The sequence below is a fragment of the Vidua macroura genome, chromosome 2 (assembly GCF_024509145.1).
Source record: "Vidua macroura isolate BioBank_ID:100142 chromosome 2, ASM2450914v1, whole genome shotgun sequence".
Taxonomy (NCBI): Eukaryota; Metazoa; Chordata; class Aves; order Passeriformes; family Viduidae; genus Vidua; species Vidua macroura.
In genome coordinates, this window is record NC_071572.1 from 15,437,043 (window position 1) to 15,456,551 (window position 19,509).

Here is a 19,509-nt window from a genome sequence, read left to right on the forward strand (position 1 = left end):
CACTCTAGTGCACTGCCAGTGGAAATGGTTTCGTGTGAGCCTTGGCACACTGCTAGTGCAGAAGGCAAGTGTGAACTGCCTGCTTTTAATTTACTCTGCTGTTTCTTTTCTTCTCTGATACTAAATAGGGCAGAAAAATGTCCTGCAGAATTAGTAGGTTCTTTGGCTCACGGAAAAAAATTAGGAAATAGTGTTATTCTTAATGACTTGGCATAGTGAAAAGTATGTATGATGTGGGGCAGTTACTCATTATGTCTGTCTAGCATTTGTATCAAAATTTCTAATATACTGAGAGTATATAAACAGGGAAAATTATTGAACAGGTGTCTTCAGATCATCTGTCACAGATGAGTCACAGGTTTTTTTAAGTGTTCTGGATACTTAGATTTAAAGCAAGAAATGAGCAACGTCTGGAATCTTCATTTGTCTACATCTGTGAACAAAAAAATAAGGAGACAAATGTGAATTTTTTAAATACTCTTTGAGAAGTTTAAAATGCTGCTTCTTTACTATTCATTTGTATATAAAGGTTGAATAAAAATAGAAATACCTGTCTTTTTGAGGTATGAATCAGGCATACTGATTGTTCTGTAGATGCTTAGCTCTTTTGCAGGTGGAAGACTGCAGATGCTGAATCGGAGACTATTCAAGTTCTAAGTTGTACCAAGGTCCAATAGGATGATACAAGTTAATTGCTTAGGTAAAATATTAGGAATTTTCTTCTCTCTGAAGGCATTTGGTTTGTTACCATGTACCTTTGAAATGAAGGCTTTGTTTTTTGGAGTTATTGTTTTTGTTTTAGTGGGGCATGTTTTTTCCTTCTGAAACTCACAATCTTAATAACTGCATTGTGAACAAGCCCATCTCTGAAATCCCAGTTTATGTGACTAGGCTAGCATCACACAGCAGCTGTAGGGTAGGAAGAAGCAGGTATGGAATTCAGTTCCATAGGCAAGCATTCAGCTGCTTAAGCCATGCTAATGCCCTTTTTATTCCTGCAATGTTGTCGTGGTGTCATTGCTTAACTCAGCAGCCACTGGTGCTGATGGGAACTGCTCTGTTCCCCAGGTACCCCACACTCACTGGTCTGCCATGAGCTGTTCTCATGGGGTAATCCCAACAGGCAGCTAAACACCTCTCACTCACTCCCTTCCTCTCCAGCAGGCTTGGAGAGAGAACTGGAAAGTGAAAAAGCTTGTGGGTTGAGAAAAGGACAGTTTCTTGTAAGGCAAAAGCTGCTTGTGTTGTGTTGTTTGACACCAAGGCCCAGCTCAGGTTGGGCCACTGCTGCACTTGCACTGCTTTTTGTAAGGCTTCTCATCCACTGATTCCTGCTATAAGCAGTTTTTATGACATGCAACTCAAATCATGGTTGCAGCCACGTAAAGGTGTATCTATTAAAATCTACAACCCTGCTCACTTTGGACCAGACCATAGGGTTTAAAATGGTAATTAAAGAATAAATTTTTTCTTTTTTTTTTTTCTATCTCACCCAAAACCAGCACAGCTGTGTTTAAAAAAGTTTATTAGAATGTTAAGATTCTTCAGTGTATTTTAACAATAGTTAGGTAGCCAGCATCACTACCTATCTTATCTATCAGTCTGTGATAGAGTATTTCATAGTATATATAAAGGAAGGATTGTTTACCCTGAAACTTGTAATGATTAATAGTTTTTGCTTTTTACATTGTACATGGTCAAGTGATTGATGTCAACCTGAAACAGCAAATGGCTTTAATTTGACTTTTTTCCCCATTTTACTTGAGATGAGTGCTGGTTAGAAGGTTTAGATAACAGTAATTTTAAATATAAGTACTTTGTTTTGGCACTCATGAAATATGATTATAATTCAGTGAGGATGATTAGAAGAGATGTGTACCATCTCAACCTAGAGTTTTACAAGTTTTACAATCCTTCCTCAAGGAAGGGAGGCTGTGTAAAGGGTCTGTGCTGTGAGTTTCCAGAGACAGTGTGTGTGGACATTATCTTTTTGACTTTAACCTCACACTACTGTGAGTTAACTCCCTCAGACTTGAGTTGTGTTGTTTCTGGGACCTCACAAGCTATGGTATGAAAGCAAAAATAAATAAATAAACTAGAAGGCTAAGTCTATTACTAGCTTTTATATTAATGACTTTGTCTTGCAGGGAAATGCAATGCTTATATTTGGCTTGAAGGTATTTTTGCTGAAAATTTAACCAATCTGTAAACTTCATCCATAGGCAGGGAGGTTATAGTCAATGCTTCAATGTAATTAAACAGTCAGGTTATATGAGTAAGAGAAAAGACCCTGGGCTGGGATAGTACATGCACAAACAACTCTTAAAGAGCAGTCATCCCCACAGTTGTATAATAGTGAGTGCCAAAACAAACAACATTGTAAACTGGGACTCACAAATAGCTCCCAATTTATGGAAAACTCAAGCAAGAGTTAGGTGTTTGAGAGATGCCTGGAAATCTTAGGTGAGGGTTTGAATTGTGACAGTCCTTCTCTCACAGGTAGAGGGAATGTGAGTAAAGTACTGATGAGAAAGATCTATAGTCCTTCTCCATTGGCCATTTTGTTGGTTAAATGGTGGGAACATGTCCAGGGAAACGTCTGCTGAGATTATATAATTCTTGACTGGAATGCCTTAGTGATTAATGAATGAAATCCTTCAAAGCAGATCTGTGAGGCTCTGTGGAAGGGGCGTTGTGGCACTGAACACCTTCAGTGTGGGTGTCTGCAGTTGCTTGGACTCCCCTCATAGGTAGTGGAGAGAAACTGGTGCTTCTGGGCTGCAATTCCTCTCCTGAAGTTGGCTTCTGACAGATCAGGGGAATGGGGCTGGGAAAGTACTTTCCTCTCTGTGTGCTGACAATGAAGACAGTGATGACAGGCTCACCTGAGACCAAACATCTCCCTTGTGACTCTGACCAGCTCGCTGCTGATAACCTGGCTTTGGAACGAGCAGCATTTCCTGAGGCTAAGAGAAGTTACTTCCAGACAGCTTCACCATCTGACAAATTTCTGATTTGGTGCTTGAAAGCAGTAAGGCTTCTTAATTTGGCATGAGAGGATGTTAACAGTGGCCAGAAAAATAAGTTCTCCAATACAGTCTCAAAATTACTTGAGTTGGTTTTAATTAAATCTCTTAAAAAGAAAAAACCCAACAACCTGAAGCAAAGACCGGCAAAGTTAAGAAGGACTGAAAGCAAAGCTTTGTCATGGAAAATATTAAGCAAGTTATAAGCCTAGGCATGCACTGTTTACTGTGAATTATATATTTCCTAACTTCTGCAATTCAGTATTTCAAGAAGAGTTCTTTGAGGATTAGTTCTTTTAGTTTTTTATTTCCTTCCTTCCCTAAACTGCCAACTGTAAAAAAACCAAACCAAAACAAAAACCAAAAAAAAATCACAAATTATGCTATCTTCTGAGAGAGGTTATTTTCAGGTGTTTCCAATCATACAATATTTTTCTTCTTCATACTTGTGCAAAGCATTAAAAACACATTCTGATGCCCTCTGTGTTACATTAACTGCATTACTTTTCTTCCCGTGCCAGTTCTTGTGGGTGCTGGTTGTATTCGGATTTGGAAGAGTCTGAAAGACTCTCCCTGAAGATCAGTTAAATAAATAATAAGCATTAGCATTCTATCAGCACAATTTTTGCTTTTCTAGATCAGTAGAATTGTCCTGTTATTTTAATACAGTGTCTTGCCCTGGTTTTGAAACTTAGTTTTGCTGTGAATTTAATTGTATTTAAATACCTAAAATTTTTCTTAAAGCTTTTGCTGTCAAAGGTTTTTGGAAAAGTCCTTCTTTCCATTTAACAGACTAGTTCCTAATATGTAATTTCAGGGCAAAAAATTGAAAAGCTTCAGATGATGTTTCTAATGAATAAGAAAACCCCAAAACATAAAAATACATGAGATCTCAGGCTATAGATCAACTCCTATAACTGGCAGTGTTGTTCACCTGCTGTAATTTTTTCTGTTCTGTCAACTAAAGTGTAGTTTCTTGGGTGATATAATTTTTGGAACATTTAGATATTAATATATAATTTCGATATTAAGAAATATGCATAAATTATAAATATGGCACAAATACTTTGTCGTGTTTTAGAAAAAATTAGTTGTTTTAGGTACTAGTTTCTCCTGAGTTGCAATAAATGCCACTGAAGCATGAAAAATATGTTCTAATTCTATTTTTAGTGTGTGTTCCGTGTACCAGAGGACAGATGAAAGATGCAGTATCTGTAAAGTAACACCACAGCACTAACATGATTACTGGCTGCAATGTTCAGGTCTGAATGTAACCCTATTGTGGAGTTGTTTGTATGAAAGGGGGATTTTATACAGAGCCAGAGATGAGCATTGGCCCCTCAGTCTTATCTGTTCTGTTGTTTTGCATGGTTGTCTGATTTTCACAGTGTCATCTGAGGGTTGATTTTGCTGGATAGGAATTGCCAGTGAATGTTATAATGTCATATATTGCTAAGATAGCCTAAGACTAAAATTTTCAAATGTTGCCAAAGCTAGAATTTGAAATCAAAAGGACAAAAGTTTACAGGTGAGAACTGATTTCAAGACCAAGAAGTTTCTCTCTAGTTATGATTCAATTAAGTATTTAAAATAAATATGAGTTTTGTGTTCTTTACCTACATTAAAATGCCGTCAGGCTCTGTGTGCATGGTGCTGTATTGGTTGCAATCATCACTAGTTTCACTCCAGCTACATGTGCCTCTGTTTTTGATACACTGGATTATTCTGTTGTCTCCTTCTTTGCACTTCACATTTCATCACCTGCAGCATGGCTGTCTAAAAAGTGCCATTTCAGGCCACTGGGGGTTCTCTCAGGGCTTTCACTGGAAGCTGTATGGGGGAAAAAAGTGTTCCAGCTTTCTTACCTCCACTTTCAGACTGTAATCAGACTGTAAGCACTATAAATTTTTACCATTTTGGTAGTTTAAAAGCTGCATTATTTCAGCTTTTTTTGCCAGGAGCTGAGAGGATTGAATTTGAGTGTTCCAAACTTTTCATGTGCACAGGAAGGAGGAGCTGCCTTGCTGGGCCACATGAAAGGACTTTCTACCATCTCCCAAATGCTATGGTTTGAAACACATTCGGTTGTCAGCTATTCCTCCTCCTCCTCTTCCTCCTCCTTTACAAGGATGTGTCTTGCCTTTCACACAAAGACCAGCTGGCCCACTTTGCTTAACACAGCTGTTCCTAGAATTGTCTCTGGAGGTGGGACGTTGCAAGTGTTGATGTGTTGTGTGTTAAGTGGAGCAAAGCAATAATTTGAATTGCTACAGTTAGTAATGCTTCTGGGTGGTGGAAAAATTAAAAGTTTCTCATCTGAATTTTTTTTTTTTTTTTTTTTTTTTTATCCTAGTAATAGCAGAGCTCAGGATTTTCCTGGTCCTTTCAGGAAAGTTATTTAACAGCAAACTTTCCTTAGTGCAGAATGCTGCTGCTGCTCAGGTAATACACAGTTCATCTTCAGCACTCACTCCATTCACATTCACTGAGCAGAGCAGTTTCACGGGGAAGGATGTGAAACTGGTTGGAATGGTTTCCAGAGCAAGATTTGACAACATAGAAAGGAGGAAATGCAAAAGAGAAATCTGACTTTCCCCCCTGTGGTTGTGGTTCTAAGAATGCTGGCTTTTATAATTGTTAGGCACTACGTGGTTGCCTTCCATTTTTCTTGGTGAGAGGAGAAGTGACACATTTTGGGGTGTGCTGGCCTTTCTCTTTAGTAAATCCCTTTATGAGATGAAACCTGTGGCAGATGTAATGCCACAACTAAGTAAACGGCAAATGACAAGCTCAGTCTGAGAACAAAAATTAGAGGTGTTGCTCTGTTTTTTTTTAAACAGCACAAGTCTGAAATCACCACTTTACAACAGTTCTTGTGTTTTCCTGAGCAAACAGACAAACCATGGAAAAGCACCTTTCAGAATTTTTGCCACTTGATGCCCAGCTTTTCAGAAATCCTAAAACACTTAAATCCATTAGAGCTGTCAAAAGTAAGATATAACTAAGTTTAGATTTTGTTTCATTTTATAGTCAGAGTGTGTATATGGATAATGTACTAGAATTGTAATTCTCTGTGTTATCTTCTCAAGATAACAATAATTTTAAAATAATGAATTAAAAATTATTTGGCCAGTATTAAAGTTTTCTTCTTTCTCCAATTTGTGGTTGGTGTCATTAATAAAACCTGATAATGTCACTTTTTTTTTCAGTGCTTACTATATGTGAACAAAAAGAAATCTTTTTTCCCACACTAATATGAGGATTCATACCTAATTTAATTCTTATTTTTCCTGTCCTTTGAATCACTTCCTTTTGCCTGTGAACTCAACACCCTTTCCAAAGGAAATGCCCTCTGTGCATCAAAAAGTTTCAGACATCCAGTGTGCATGCTTGTGTTTCCTTTTCTGAGGTAGGCAGTAGGCTGGAATTTGCAGTCAAGGCTCCAGCCACTGTAGGACTCCTTTACAAAAGTTGCAGCTTATAAAACAATTTTCTTCTTAAAGGTGCTTTGTAAGCAATTTCTGAACTATTACAGTTAATTTTAATTGTAGTATTTATACAGGAGTGCAGCACGTGGTTTTAATCTACAAGAAGACGAGTGTAGCCTGAAATATATGAAGTTGTTTTTTAAATGCTGTTTAATGTGATTATAACATATACAAATCTATATTGCAGGACAAATCATTACTGATTTGTTGGTTTTTATTTTTATTACCAATTCTGGCCCTATGGCAAACCAATGATGTTAGTAAAGTTTGTGCTATAATATTGAAAACTTGAAAAGGTTGAATTGAAATACCAGAAGTTCTAAACTTAAAAAAGAGCTTTGTCTCCTGGGTCTTTCAGTGTCTAAGGCAATATCTGGGTTTAATTTGGTGCTTTAGATTGTAATTGGAAAAATGTATTTTCTGAGAAAATAAGCAGATTTTTACAGAATACCATGATTATAAAGCAGTAAGATTTAAATGAAACTTGATTCATTATGAGAGCCATGATATCATCACAAATGTTGACACTATTTTTACACTAACATTGGCTTGTGCCTAGGATTTAATGGAGGGCACTGACAGTTTGCTGGTATAACAAACTGTGCTGAAAAATCACCTCAACAGTTCTGTTAGTAGTTGCTACAAATGTACTTTAATGCCTTGAGCTTCCCAGTTTCTGGGAGTATTGGGTGTATTAAAGTTGAGAGTGGTGTGCCTTTGGTTTTAGCTGAAGTGGAAGCTGCAAAGGGTTCCTGGTTTTGAAACACACCGTTTTACCATAATTATTTCCCTGTAAAAACTTGGGTATTGTCTTCTTTAAAGAGCTGTGCAGAAATCAAAATTAATGTGTATCCTGAATTAAGTATTTTAATTTCTTTTTCTTTAGGAGTAGTGAAGAATTTGACAGTTTTCTTTACTGGTTTTCAAGGAATTACAGATTTTTTTACTTATTGATTTACTATGATGCAAGTAGCCAATCAGCTGAAGCAATACTAATGTAAAGGTTCGTAATTTGCAGGGTGCTAGTGAATAACAAAGAGCTGAGTTCTGCATTTCCCTCCAATAAGATTTCTATTATCACATTGAGTTTGGGGGTGTTTTTGAAATCTATTACGTATAGAAACATTCCAAATGCTGAAAAATAATGAATCCAAAATAATGGAGCAAGGTTCTTGCTCTGCACATGGATAAAGCTGGATGGAGGTGAGTCTTAGATTAGAAGTTAAAAGCAATGCAGACTTTTTTGGACCTTTTTCTTCTGTCAGGCCTCCTAGATTCTATTTAGCTGTCAGCATATTGCAGGCTATTTCTTAATTTTCTTCTGTTTATTTCCTTTTAACTTACAGATCCCAAAAGCTGATGGCAAAATTGTCCTTTTGGTTTTGCTAACAATTGCATAAATCATAAAAAAGCCATGTGAAGACCTGTGATTTATTTAGATAATTAAATTATATGATGTCTTCATGTGCATTTCAAGATAGAGAAATAAGTCCTCTGGTTTTAACCTGTTTAATAATGTTTTCCATGTTGAATTATTTATTAGTTTCATAGTGTCCTATTTTACCACAGCTAATGATCTCTAATCTTCATTTCAGGTTGTCACAGTTATTTGTCTCTTCCCTGGTCTTGTTAGACACATTAGTGTTAAAATATGTAAACTGTAGTATAAGAAATTAATTATGTGCCATCTGCTGCAACAATGCAGAGACCTAATCAAGACTCTATAAGCAATAGTGCTGAATTACCTTAATGCACTATAAATACACACATACCATAATCATTTTGCAGTGGAAACAAAAGCCCAGACAAATGAACGGCAATCACATAATAAATTGAGATCAGTTTTTGGGTTCATGACAAAAATGAACTAATTTCAGGATGAAAATAGTTTCATGGGCAACTACTAGAGAATAAAATAACTTGAAAATATATGCTATGCTTAAGAAGAAATGAGGGAGAACACATTTTGATGGGTATGCTGTTTTGAGCATGAGTTGCTACTGCAGAAAAAAAAGCCATAAGTTTAAATATTCTGTTCCAGAATCATTTGAAATTGGTCATATGCAACATTAAGCACATCCCCACACCTCCACTGCATCTGGTGGATGCATTGTACAGATTTTCATTGGAAGCCTTCTGTCTTTCCAGAGGGGCTGTACCTTCCCCTGCTCTCTTTCCTTCTGAACATAGGAAACCCTCTCCATTGGTGGTTTAGACCTGTGTGGAATACTTCATTATCATGTGACATTTCTCATGTGTGATAAGATTTGATAAAAAATGCCATTGGCTTTTGCTTCACCCCTGTCTGTAATGGAGGTTGAACTTAAATTTGTCAAGGGAAGTCCAGAAGTACATTTGGCTGACCAGGCTCTTTTGTTATGGAGAATGGGAGTTGCGCATGAACTCTGATTGACTTATTTCTATTCATAAATCAAGATTTGCAAAGCACATACTAGTGTTGAAGTTGTTTCTTTTAATGTGTCTCTGGAAGTTTAAGGAAATTCTTATCTCTCTTATCAGCCACTCTGAATGCATGGTTGAAGTGCAGGGCCACATATCTTGTTTTTAAAGAACTGAAAATGAAGAATTTTAGTGTAAATCATGAGAAAATATGTAAGATAACTGAAACAGAAGTATTTGTGATGTTACATACTAGCTTTGTTCATTACATGACTCACAAAACTGCCTTTCTCTGAGAGGAGAGCTGTACCCCTGGAAACAGTAGTTCTGGGGAGTGTGCTTAGACCCAGCCATAAGCAACACTGAGCTCTGCCCTCTCAGCACCCCATGCACTGGGTGCATCCCAGGGATCTACTGCTTTTATAAGTCTTTACTGTTGGTCATATTTTCTCCACCCAAATTTGCATTAATTTCATGGGCCCTCTGTGCTCATGCTGCATTTCCTTAGCACATTAGTAAAGCTGCATTGTAAGTAGATCTTTTTCCTCCCTGCTCCAAGCCTGCTACTGTTACTCCTGGAGGAGGGCTTGGAGAGCTCCAGAGGAATGCAGCTTCTCATCTCTGCTCCAGCCCACAGCCAGGAGCACTTTGGATGCTCTGCCTCTGTCCACTGTCATTTACTTCTGTGTCATTCCTTGACTCCCATGCTCAAACAGAACCCACTCAGTTATATTCCTGGAGCTTTTTTTTAACTTGGATGCATGTTTTTGTGATACATCTTCATCTCTGTTACTCTTCATTTTGTTTTATTTTTATCTTATTCACGCCTGTGTTTGTGAGGTATGAATAGGCAAGGAAAACCTGTTCTCATAAATCTTTTTATAACGTATGAATTAATATCAAGGGGATTATTAGCTACCCTTTTAAATGGAGATGCTTACTTCTGTTCTTACGTCCATTTAATGTGTTTTTTATTCTACTTACATTGCTATGGAGCAGCTATCAACAGAAGACAAATTTTAGTTGTAGACCAGATGTGGCAATGAGCTGTGTATAGCCTTGTTTCAATGAACTCTGTTACAAATCATTGCTCACATTGTATTGTAAAATGCAATATCTGTACCCTATCTGTACACTGCATTATCTGAGTTCTCTTACTAGGATGATGATTTTGATTTCACAGTACTCTGATTCCCCAAAAACACTCTTATGCAAGCAATAAAAACCATCCAAGCTCCTAATTTTTTCCCCTAGATGGTATTTTAATTCTCAGTCTGCTTGTTAGTTTCTCTTAAATTTATTCTGTAGATAATTTATGTTTTCCAAAAGGATTTTGTAATATTGGTGTAATCTTGATTCTGTTGAGTTTATGGAGCTGGTGTTTACTTCTTCAGGCTCTCTCAGTTTACATAACACTATGGTGTGCAATGCACTAAGAATTTTATTCATGCTGCAGACAGCTGGCTAAACATTGGAACTGGAATTATCACCTGTAGATGGTGCAGAATTTGAGTTTTATATAATAAGGGGATTTTCTTATGCCTTGACTTTGTGCTGATGTTTTGTTTCTTTGGTGGGGGAGGGAGGTGCATTTGGATTTTTTTTGTGTGTGTTTTGTTGGGGTTTGGGATATTCCTGGGTTTGGGAGGTTTTTGTGTTTGTTTGGTTTTGCTCCTGAACAGTGATGTTTTGATCTTAAAGCAGGTCTTCAGATTCAAAATGTTCCTTGTACTTTAACAGGAGTCTCATAGTAATCTGAGGGACTGGCTGACCTCTGTGTGGTGTGTCAGAATAGGCTGATGGAATTGTACAGGAGCATATATTCATTGCAGGTTTTTCCAAGAAACTGCCTACTAAGTTTGGAGTATTGATTCTTGTGATGTGTAACCTTGGTGTGACCAAGGTTAACTGGCTGCTGCATTTGGGTCTCAGCCATCAAACCTGCTTTTAGATTTCTTGTTTACTGGTAGCTCACCCTTCTGTCTTTCCCTGTATGTACCAGGCACTGTCTGTTACCCCTTCAGAGATGTAGAATTTACTGCCCAGCTGCACTGAGTCTCTGGAATCTGTTTAGAACCTCAGACTCCCCTGTGGTTTCAATGCCAAGACTCTATTCATATGAATACTTTGGATTTCAGTTCATCCATCTATCCCAAAGTGGTGAAAGCAGACAGACATATAGATACAGACCTCTAAAAAACTTTAAAGCAAAATTTTCATAGGAATATATAGGATATAAGGATCAAGAAATAAAAACTCAGCATTAAGTGTCCTATTCTCCAGCTACCCCTTCTTCCTGCATTGCTGTTTAGGTCTATATGAGAACAAAATGGTGAACTCAGAATCTTTTGTCAGTGTCTCAGCTGTTCTGTGTAATATGGGATATTTCTCATTAGCTCTCTGCATAGCTCTTCTTGCACAGATGTAAATGTTCTTACTTGCATTTCTGACTGGAACACTAAAGAAAAGCGGTGGAAGTCTTGCTCTGGCTACTTGTGATTGAATTCCCTCATTGCTGTGCCCCCCACCCCACCCCATCTTGAACATCTTGCCTGTAGCTTTTTAGAGTCAATTTTCAGAGTAATTTCTTTTTCTACTCTTTAGGAATTTCCCATTCTTCAAACCTCAGCCTCTTAAAATAAACTTGATCTCACAGTTTTCTCTGTTTTTCTAATTTACATTATTATTTTTAGATGTTCCATCCTGAATATTTGAAACTTCTGTCCTATTCATGCTGTCAGGCCTCAGGGAGCAAGTGAAAAATTGCTTTTTTACCTGAGGCATTCCTGATGCTGTGATTTCAAAGCCTTAAGCAGGATTAATAAACTCAGCCTCCCAGTTAGTGTAACACTGTGATAATTTCATAAGTGGCTCTTATTTATTATATGAAGGGTAAAATTTACTTCTCTCATAACAAAATGACCCTTATTTGAAAATGTTGACTTTGTCTGTCCAGTGTGTGTGTTTAATTTCAGGATTTATTTTAAAACCTATGTAAGAATAAAATTTGGTTTAAGATTATTATTTTTTTAGCATTCTCTCTTCTTTTCCACTTCTCTCATTTCAGATGTTGCAGTTGTGGACATGAGTGATATTTCCAAGCAACCATCACTGTTCTACCACCTTGGTGTGCGTGAAAGCTTTGACATGGCCAATAATGTTATTCTTTACCATGACACTGATGCTGACACTGCTCAGTCTCTCAAAGTAAGGTTCTCACTTCACAATCTGCTTCATTTCAGAAATATCTTTATACCTGATCCTACAGATGTTTGTGTTTTTTGAAACTTACATTTAATGTAATTCCTGATAGCTACATAATTAAAACCTGCTAAGAAAAAGCAACTATTAGCAAAAACAGTAATAATAGAATAAATAAATGCTATTTTTGGAAGAGAAGATCCGTAGTGTGGTACTGAATTTGCTTCAGGTAGTTAGACTTGGAATTGAGAGTACAGGTCTGATTTTTCCCTTCTTCTCCTTCTTTTAATTAGAGTACATGTAAGAAAAAGTTATGGCCTATATAATATTAACTTGAACAAGGGCTGTATTGCAGCTTACTCCTATGTAAGCACTTCTGTCAGATGAGGTTTGTATTCCCTAGGTGCTGACTGACTAAGACTACTAGAATCTCCTTTTTATTGCTGTTTGAAGATAGGAAAAGACTTCCTCACCAAATCTTTGTATAGCGCTGTTGTTCATTTTTGTAGTAGGATAATACGTGATATACACTAAAGTCCTGAAATTGCTATTCTTGTTGCAAGTCATATATTGTGGATGTTTCTGCCTTTTTCAGCGTAGGTTCTCTTTATTTTACATCACATTTAGGCTTTTGTCCTCTGTATCATCTGTTGCTGCTTTTAATATAATTAATTTTCTTGCTTCCTTCACTGAGAGAATGTTCATGCTTTGTTGTTTTTTCCTTATTTCAAGTTATTGCCCCTTGCTACTTTGCTTTTTTCCACACCATTAGTGTCCAAAAATCCTTTTTGGAGTTCTCCAACCTCTCTTGATTCTGTAAGAATTTTAAGTCTCCTTTTTCCCCGGAAAAGCTCTATTCTGTCATGGCTTCTCATTCCTCTTCTCTGCTCTCAGTGTCTTTGATTTTGCTCTCATGTGTCTATAACCCATACTTCCTTTCTTCATTTGGTGGTCCACATACACATTCACATTCCATGTGGCCTGGAGTCCCAAGAACTCAGAGCTGGAGCCTGTCACACTCTTTGCTCAATGAGATTATCCATACAGATACACACTAAGGTATTACTGGCATGTCCTCCTTTATTCCATCTAATCAGGGTGGGCAGGCATACAGCTTTCCATCCACTACTGGTAATATACCTGACTGCTATGAAATATTTCATTTTTATTTTTCATTAACACATTTTTATCTTTATTTTTGCTGTCACTCAGATGTTCTGATCAACTTGGTGCTCCCAAGGATGTGCCCAGGTCTGGGAAGCACAGGCTAGTTGTTTTCTATTTGTTGCTGCCCAATGAGGATATTGGCTTTGATTTCTGCACTTCATGCCAAAGCACATACTCAAGTCCCTGCTCCATAACTGGAGTGTTGAAGAATTTCCAGGATTACATCCATCTGTGGTTGCATGTTCAGACTGATTGTTGCCAGGCCTTGCAAGTCTTTGCACTGTCAGTTCTAAGCCTTTTTTTTCTAATAATGTAATTCTCAAGTCTAGGAACTGGGGAACACCAGAATTTGACTAGATCACTTAAGGCCAGGAAAAACTATTATCTGCCTTCACCTTTCTTCTTCTAGGAACTCTGTCAGTGGCACTGATAACTTACTCGTCCCTCAGTTGTTTGCATAGCCTCCTTGGCCTAAATAGGCCCATAGCATATCTTAGATGGGATCATAAGACTTGAGTTAAGTTGCTGGAACCAGCTAGGAGAGATCCTGTGTATCAAATGGTTTAAGCTGGACACTGAGACAGGGTTCAGTGTTCCTCTTGTCATTGGTATCTCTTCATCAGTTGAGCCCCAGTTCAGTGCTGGATAGCACTGATTCAAATATGTTAATACACCTTTCTAAGGAATACTTCAGAAGGTAGGCAGGGACTGTTCGTGGGGTATTTCAGCAAAGAATAGTTCATGACACATTTCATGTCATAGGTGCTGGATGGTTTCAGAAGAGGTAATTTCTCCCTATTGAGAAAGATTTGACTGCAGTAGATAAAGCTCTTTTGGAGATACTTGCTTAGCTAGATAAACATTAATTTTCAGATATGTAGTATTTCAGCTGTCTAAGCCTTCCATTGCTTTTGTTATTAAGTATTTTATTTGGCTTAAGGAGTTTAGGCTAATTAGAAATTTCATTTAATTTTTAGTACCTTTTTGACCCTCTGATGATGTTTCTTTATTCTGAAGTTTATGAGTAATTTGGTCAGGGTTTTTTCACTTTCATTCCAAATTGTATTACTTTACTTGGGCCTAAGTTGCTGTGCACACTTTAAAAATGGTGCACAGAGTGAGTGTTATAAAGGCAGTGTTGATGTTACTGCTGTTACTTCTGCTGAAAATGTGTGAAGTTCTGGCAACCTGACTTTATACAAGTTATCTTAGGAGCCATCCTGAAATTGTCCCAAGAGTTGTCTCTTCAGTTTCACCAACGTTCTTTCAAAACAATCTAGTTCTGAGGATGTAAAAGAGTATGTAATCTGGGTTTCAAGAGAGTCATATCTACAGAGCTAAATCCCTTAAATGCCCCCTGATATTTTTTGCCTGTTGTTGAGGAAATGGGTGCATGGGCACAATCAATTTCTACGCAGTGGTTGTCCAAGTGGATTTCAGGCTGTCAGATATGAAGTTGCTCAAGCAGAATCATCTCAGGTTGTCAGAGCACATTTAATTCAATTATATTGACAACTTTGATTAGAAACAAATCAATATCTAATATTTGTAGCATGGCTTACCTGGAGACCTCTTTAGTTTGACCAAGCAGTGTTCATTGAACATGTGATCCATCACCCAAAAGAAGAGAAGGTTACTTACCAGCAACTGGAAGTCTCTGAGGTCTGGTTTACATGCCAAATAGTTTATCATCTGCTTCATTGTTTCAGTATCTCTCGTTAGATTTTGAGATGAGAAGAATTACAGTGTAGAAGCAATGTGTTGGTGTGTACCAACCTGTGTAAGAAAGGGGCTTAGGTATCTGAAGGATACTCTTTCAGAGAGAAAACCCCTCCAGCTTTGAATGCTTTTGTCTCCCAAATGCTCAGAGTGTGACTGAGTGTGCCCAGTCTGAGAAACTCCAGTTGCTGCTAAGTACAACTTTCTTCATTTTCTGAATACTTCTTGAAGTAGATTTCTTCACTGAATTGTTATTTTTTTCCTGACCTGAGCTACTGAGACTCTTCTTGATGTTGTTCTTTCCCTTTATTGGGAATTTACTGTGGCAGGAAATCTGGATTATGCTGTGAAGAACACATTTTTGTGTGTGTGTACATATATATATATGTGTGTATGTATAGCAGTGGTTTTTATTTGAAATAATAATTCCCAGTAAAAACAAATAAACACTTCTATTATCTTTTTCCCCCCACAGGATATGGTATCTCAGAAAAACACAGTAAGTATTAAATCCACATTCATTTTAAACACAAAATGAAGATCTTACATTTGAAGCAGCTCTAACACCAAAGCTGCCACATATACATATGCTCTGTATGATTAAAGGCAGTTGTTTTACCTATCTATAATTCATACTTTTCAAAAGCTTGTTGACACACCAAAGTAACACTATATTTTAAAGTTACTTTTCCTTACCAGTTCCTTTCTAAGTTGTAGAAAAGTGCCAGTAGATATAAGTTTTATTTGTAGATTGACAGATCCAAATATAAACTCAAAAATTCAAAGTCTCTTTTTCCCTCTACCACTGCCACCCATTTGTGCAAATGCAGAAGTTTGTGATGCCTTAATGGGGTTTGCTTTTGTATCTCAAACAGCTTTGGCTCCTGTATACCTGTCCTCTAACTGACAAATTCACAGATTTACTTAAAAATGCTTATTTCTTAGAAAAGTTTATTTCCAAAGTAAAAATATTCTTTCACTTAATGCAAATAAAGCCAAACAAATAAGTTAGAAACAAGATAAAATGTTGGAATTATTAAGGCTTTTTGAAATATGCCATAATATTTTATATAGTTGTATATTTAGCCATAGTTCACACCATGTCAGTGGTTATTTTCATTAAATCCTCCACACTGTTATTTTGAGGATGACTGATTTTACAAACCTCTTCCATTTATCCTTTCTGTTTCCTCCCATTCATCATATACTTTTATTTTCTTCTAAACAGTATTGAGCAGGATTAAAATAAGAAAGTGGTCTTAGAGTTTAATAGTAATTTTAAAGAGAACTAGAAGAAAAAATGCATTAGTCACAGCAGTTTATTTTGAGCTGCTGTTTTGACTTGGCCACAGTGCTCCACATAGGCTAAAGATAGATCAGGTTTAGCACATGTAAATGCAGGGCATCCTTCCTGGCTGCCTCAGGGATCTTTGAACCAGTTTGACCCGTGTGCTGGGAGCTGCATTTACTGCTCTGTGGCTCTGTGAAGGGAGACTCCGAATGTGGCAGATTTGGTTGTGAATCCTACTATCCATCAGCTGGTGGATGACCAAAATTTCAGGAGCATGTGTTCTGCCTTCCAGAGCAAGAGGGAGAATTGCGAATGCGCCATTTGGTGATAAGACCAGACATGGAGTAAACGACAAAGGAGAGGGTGGAAGTTCAACCTAGCGCAATCAGATTAGCAGCCTACAGTCTTTTCTTTTGGCAGATTTTTTCCAGAAAGAGAGGGATTTCCCTTCACACCAAAGAGAAGAAAATATTGAATCACAGAGTATACTGAGTTGGAAGGGACCCACCAGGATCATTGAGTCCAGCTCCTGGCCCAGCACAGGACATCCCTGAGTCACACCATGTGCTGAGAACCTTGTCCAAACGCTTCTTGAACTCCGTTAGGCTGTTGCTGTGACCACTTCCTTGGGACGTCTGTTCCAGTGTCCAACCAGCCTGTTGATGAAGAACCTTTCCCTGAGATCTAACCTAAACCTCTCCTGACTCAGCTTCATACCTTTGGTTCCAGTGACATGGTTTCTATGGTGGGGTCTGGTACTGGACCTTTAAACACCTTGTGGCTAGCAGAAGGGGCAGGGAGACATCCCTAAGCTAGGATCCTGATTCCTCCTTTAAAAAGGAGGGATTGTCTAACCCACTTCCTTCAAGTGTTTAAATGAAGAAAAAAATTATGAGTAAAATACAGTGAGGTAAAAAATGAATGACTTTAAATACCAAGTATGGATTCTTGACTTCCTTCTATTATTTGAAGTTGTTCATACCTTCTATTATTAGATAAATGTGCTCCCATATTTCATTCTTTTATCAGTATTTTTTATTCAGAAATTAGAACAAACTCATGAGCAAGCTAAATAATTCACAGGATAAAACTATGTTTTTTTAAGTCGAAGTTGACTTCAAATAGACAATTGCCTTCCCCTCCTTTCAAATCCAGTGAGTCGTGACAAGAGGTTTGCAGTTTAGCACTCACCCAATATGGTGCCACTGCTTCACTGCTTGGTTAAATATTTTACAGCTGTAGGAGAAATGTCTTATTTGAAGTGAATTGCTGTGCTGTGCTTGTTAAGTAGGTACATAATTGGTATGAATTTGTTACATCCAGTCAAAAACATAGTTAGATAACCATTTCAGTTTAATTGCTGAATATTAGATGAAATAGTTAATTCCCCTGTAGTAGAGCTTTGTATTTTCCTTTCACTTGTCCTGAGTGAAAAATGTGGGTATGCCTCTGCCGTAACTGTGGAATAGCAGAGCTTAAATACGCTTTTTATCAGGAGCTGGAGGCATGGTGGAAAGGGGATAGATATCTCCTAAGCCTTCCTCTAGCTCAGTGGTAGCCACAGGAGTATCATTGCAGAAGTCCTCTCCATGTTTTACAGGCTCTGTGTCCATGCATCTGCAGGGTATGTAAGGAAAGGGGAACAACTCAGATTGTTGCCAGGCACAGCACACCTTTGTTCCAGCAGCACAAGTGAAACTTTCTGGGCTGGCTGCTGTAGCTTAGAGCTTTCTCTGAGGTTTCCCTGCTCTCACCTTTCCTATTTATCCTACAAATCTCACATCATCTACAAAGGGGCAGAAAAATCTTAGCATAGAGGAGATGTGGAGCCATGTTGAAGTTGCAGAGAAGGTGAATGTCTAGTGTGTCATCAGAGCGATTTGCTTTGTGTATCACAAGAAAGCCTTGAAGAGAATTAATATTTTCCTTGTAGAGGAAACATTATTCTAATTCAGCATTGAGGAGGAGGCAAGAGCAAGCAAACTAGACATCAAGCTGAAAACAATGCAGAGAAAAAAAGTCAGCAATTCAACTGAGAGTTGGCCTGAGTATAGCTGAGCTAACAGAGTAAATTTACAGCAGACAGCTGCAGTGGTGTGAGCCTGAGAGGTTTAATAGCTTACTGTTTGAAAAAAGAGAATAAGTAGGAGAACTGCCTTCCTTCCTTCCTTCCTTCCCTCCACCATCCAGGAATGCAGTTTTCACAGATAAGATGGAGGAATGTGATTCAATTCTACTTGACTTCCCTAAACAAGCCATGTAAATTTCTGTATTGATAATTTATTGCATACTTGGATGTGAAAGGAAAGAATTATTTTCTATGGGAGTTCAGTTCCCAAGGAAGAATTGCCCTGGCATGAAATACAAGATCAAGATTCTGTGTCCCATTATTGTATGTCTAATGTCCCATTAGATTTCCTTCTGTAGAGCTCCTCTGAGCTTTAAGGACATTTCTGTTAGTTTTAATAAAGATTGCACATCTTCCCAGTTTCTGTAAAAATTATTATCAATCATATAAATGGCAAATATGCAGTCTTGCAGAACAGGTGCCATTATGGAATAATGGACTGAAGGACAGAGAAAAGAAAACTACTTACGGAAAATGCTTGTACTTTGGAATTTCTTTAGATGTCAGCTGCATCGGTTTACTGGAGAAATGAAATTTCAAGGATTTTCAGAAGCAAAAAATGCTATTTAAAAAATAATCTTTCACCAAAGCAATGTAATATACAAAATCCATTGGGAAGTTTTTCTATTTTGATTCAAATTTTTTTTGCCATCATTGACTTTTTTTTTTTTTTTTAAGGAAGGAAATTTCATCTGCTGCTACAGGATCTTAAGAAATTATGAAAAAAAAAGTTGAAGGTTAAGTGAAGAAAAGAGTGAACAAGGGGCTTTAGAAAACTGCTGGAGTCAGGAAGCAAAATATGCAGTCCTTTGGGCAGTATCTCTAGGAATGGTTGCACATAGTTTGATCCATTCAATTTGTACTAGAACTTTCCACTATGGAAAAATGATTATACTGAGTACAGAATATAAGGAGAAAGACTACTTCTTTGTTCTGTTCTTTAGTTTATAATATGCTTGAAGAAATTTTAATAACCCTGTTAATTGCATTCAGGGAAGTTGTTTAAAGGAAAGTAGGCTGGCTGTTAAACCAAAAGGTTTATATCATTGTATACTTAGGCCTGTGGGCCTGGTGAAGTATTTTTAGAGA

The 19,509-nt window shown here is 37.5% G+C and overlaps 1 protein-coding gene across 1 annotated transcript in view; it reads left to right on the forward strand.

Annotated features, from left to right (window-relative positions):
- MAP3K15 (mitogen-activated protein kinase kinase kinase 15) overlaps nt 1–19,509 on the forward strand; it is an 81,878-nt gene that overhangs the window by 13,770 nt on the left and 48,599 nt on the right. The window contains exons 2-3 of the mRNA XM_053970167.1: nt 11,982–12,121; nt 15,477–15,500. Of these exons, the coding sequence (XP_053826142.1) occupies nt 11,982–12,121; nt 15,477–15,500 (164 nt within the window). The remainder of the gene's footprint in view (nt 1–11,981; nt 12,122–15,476; nt 15,501–19,509) is intronic.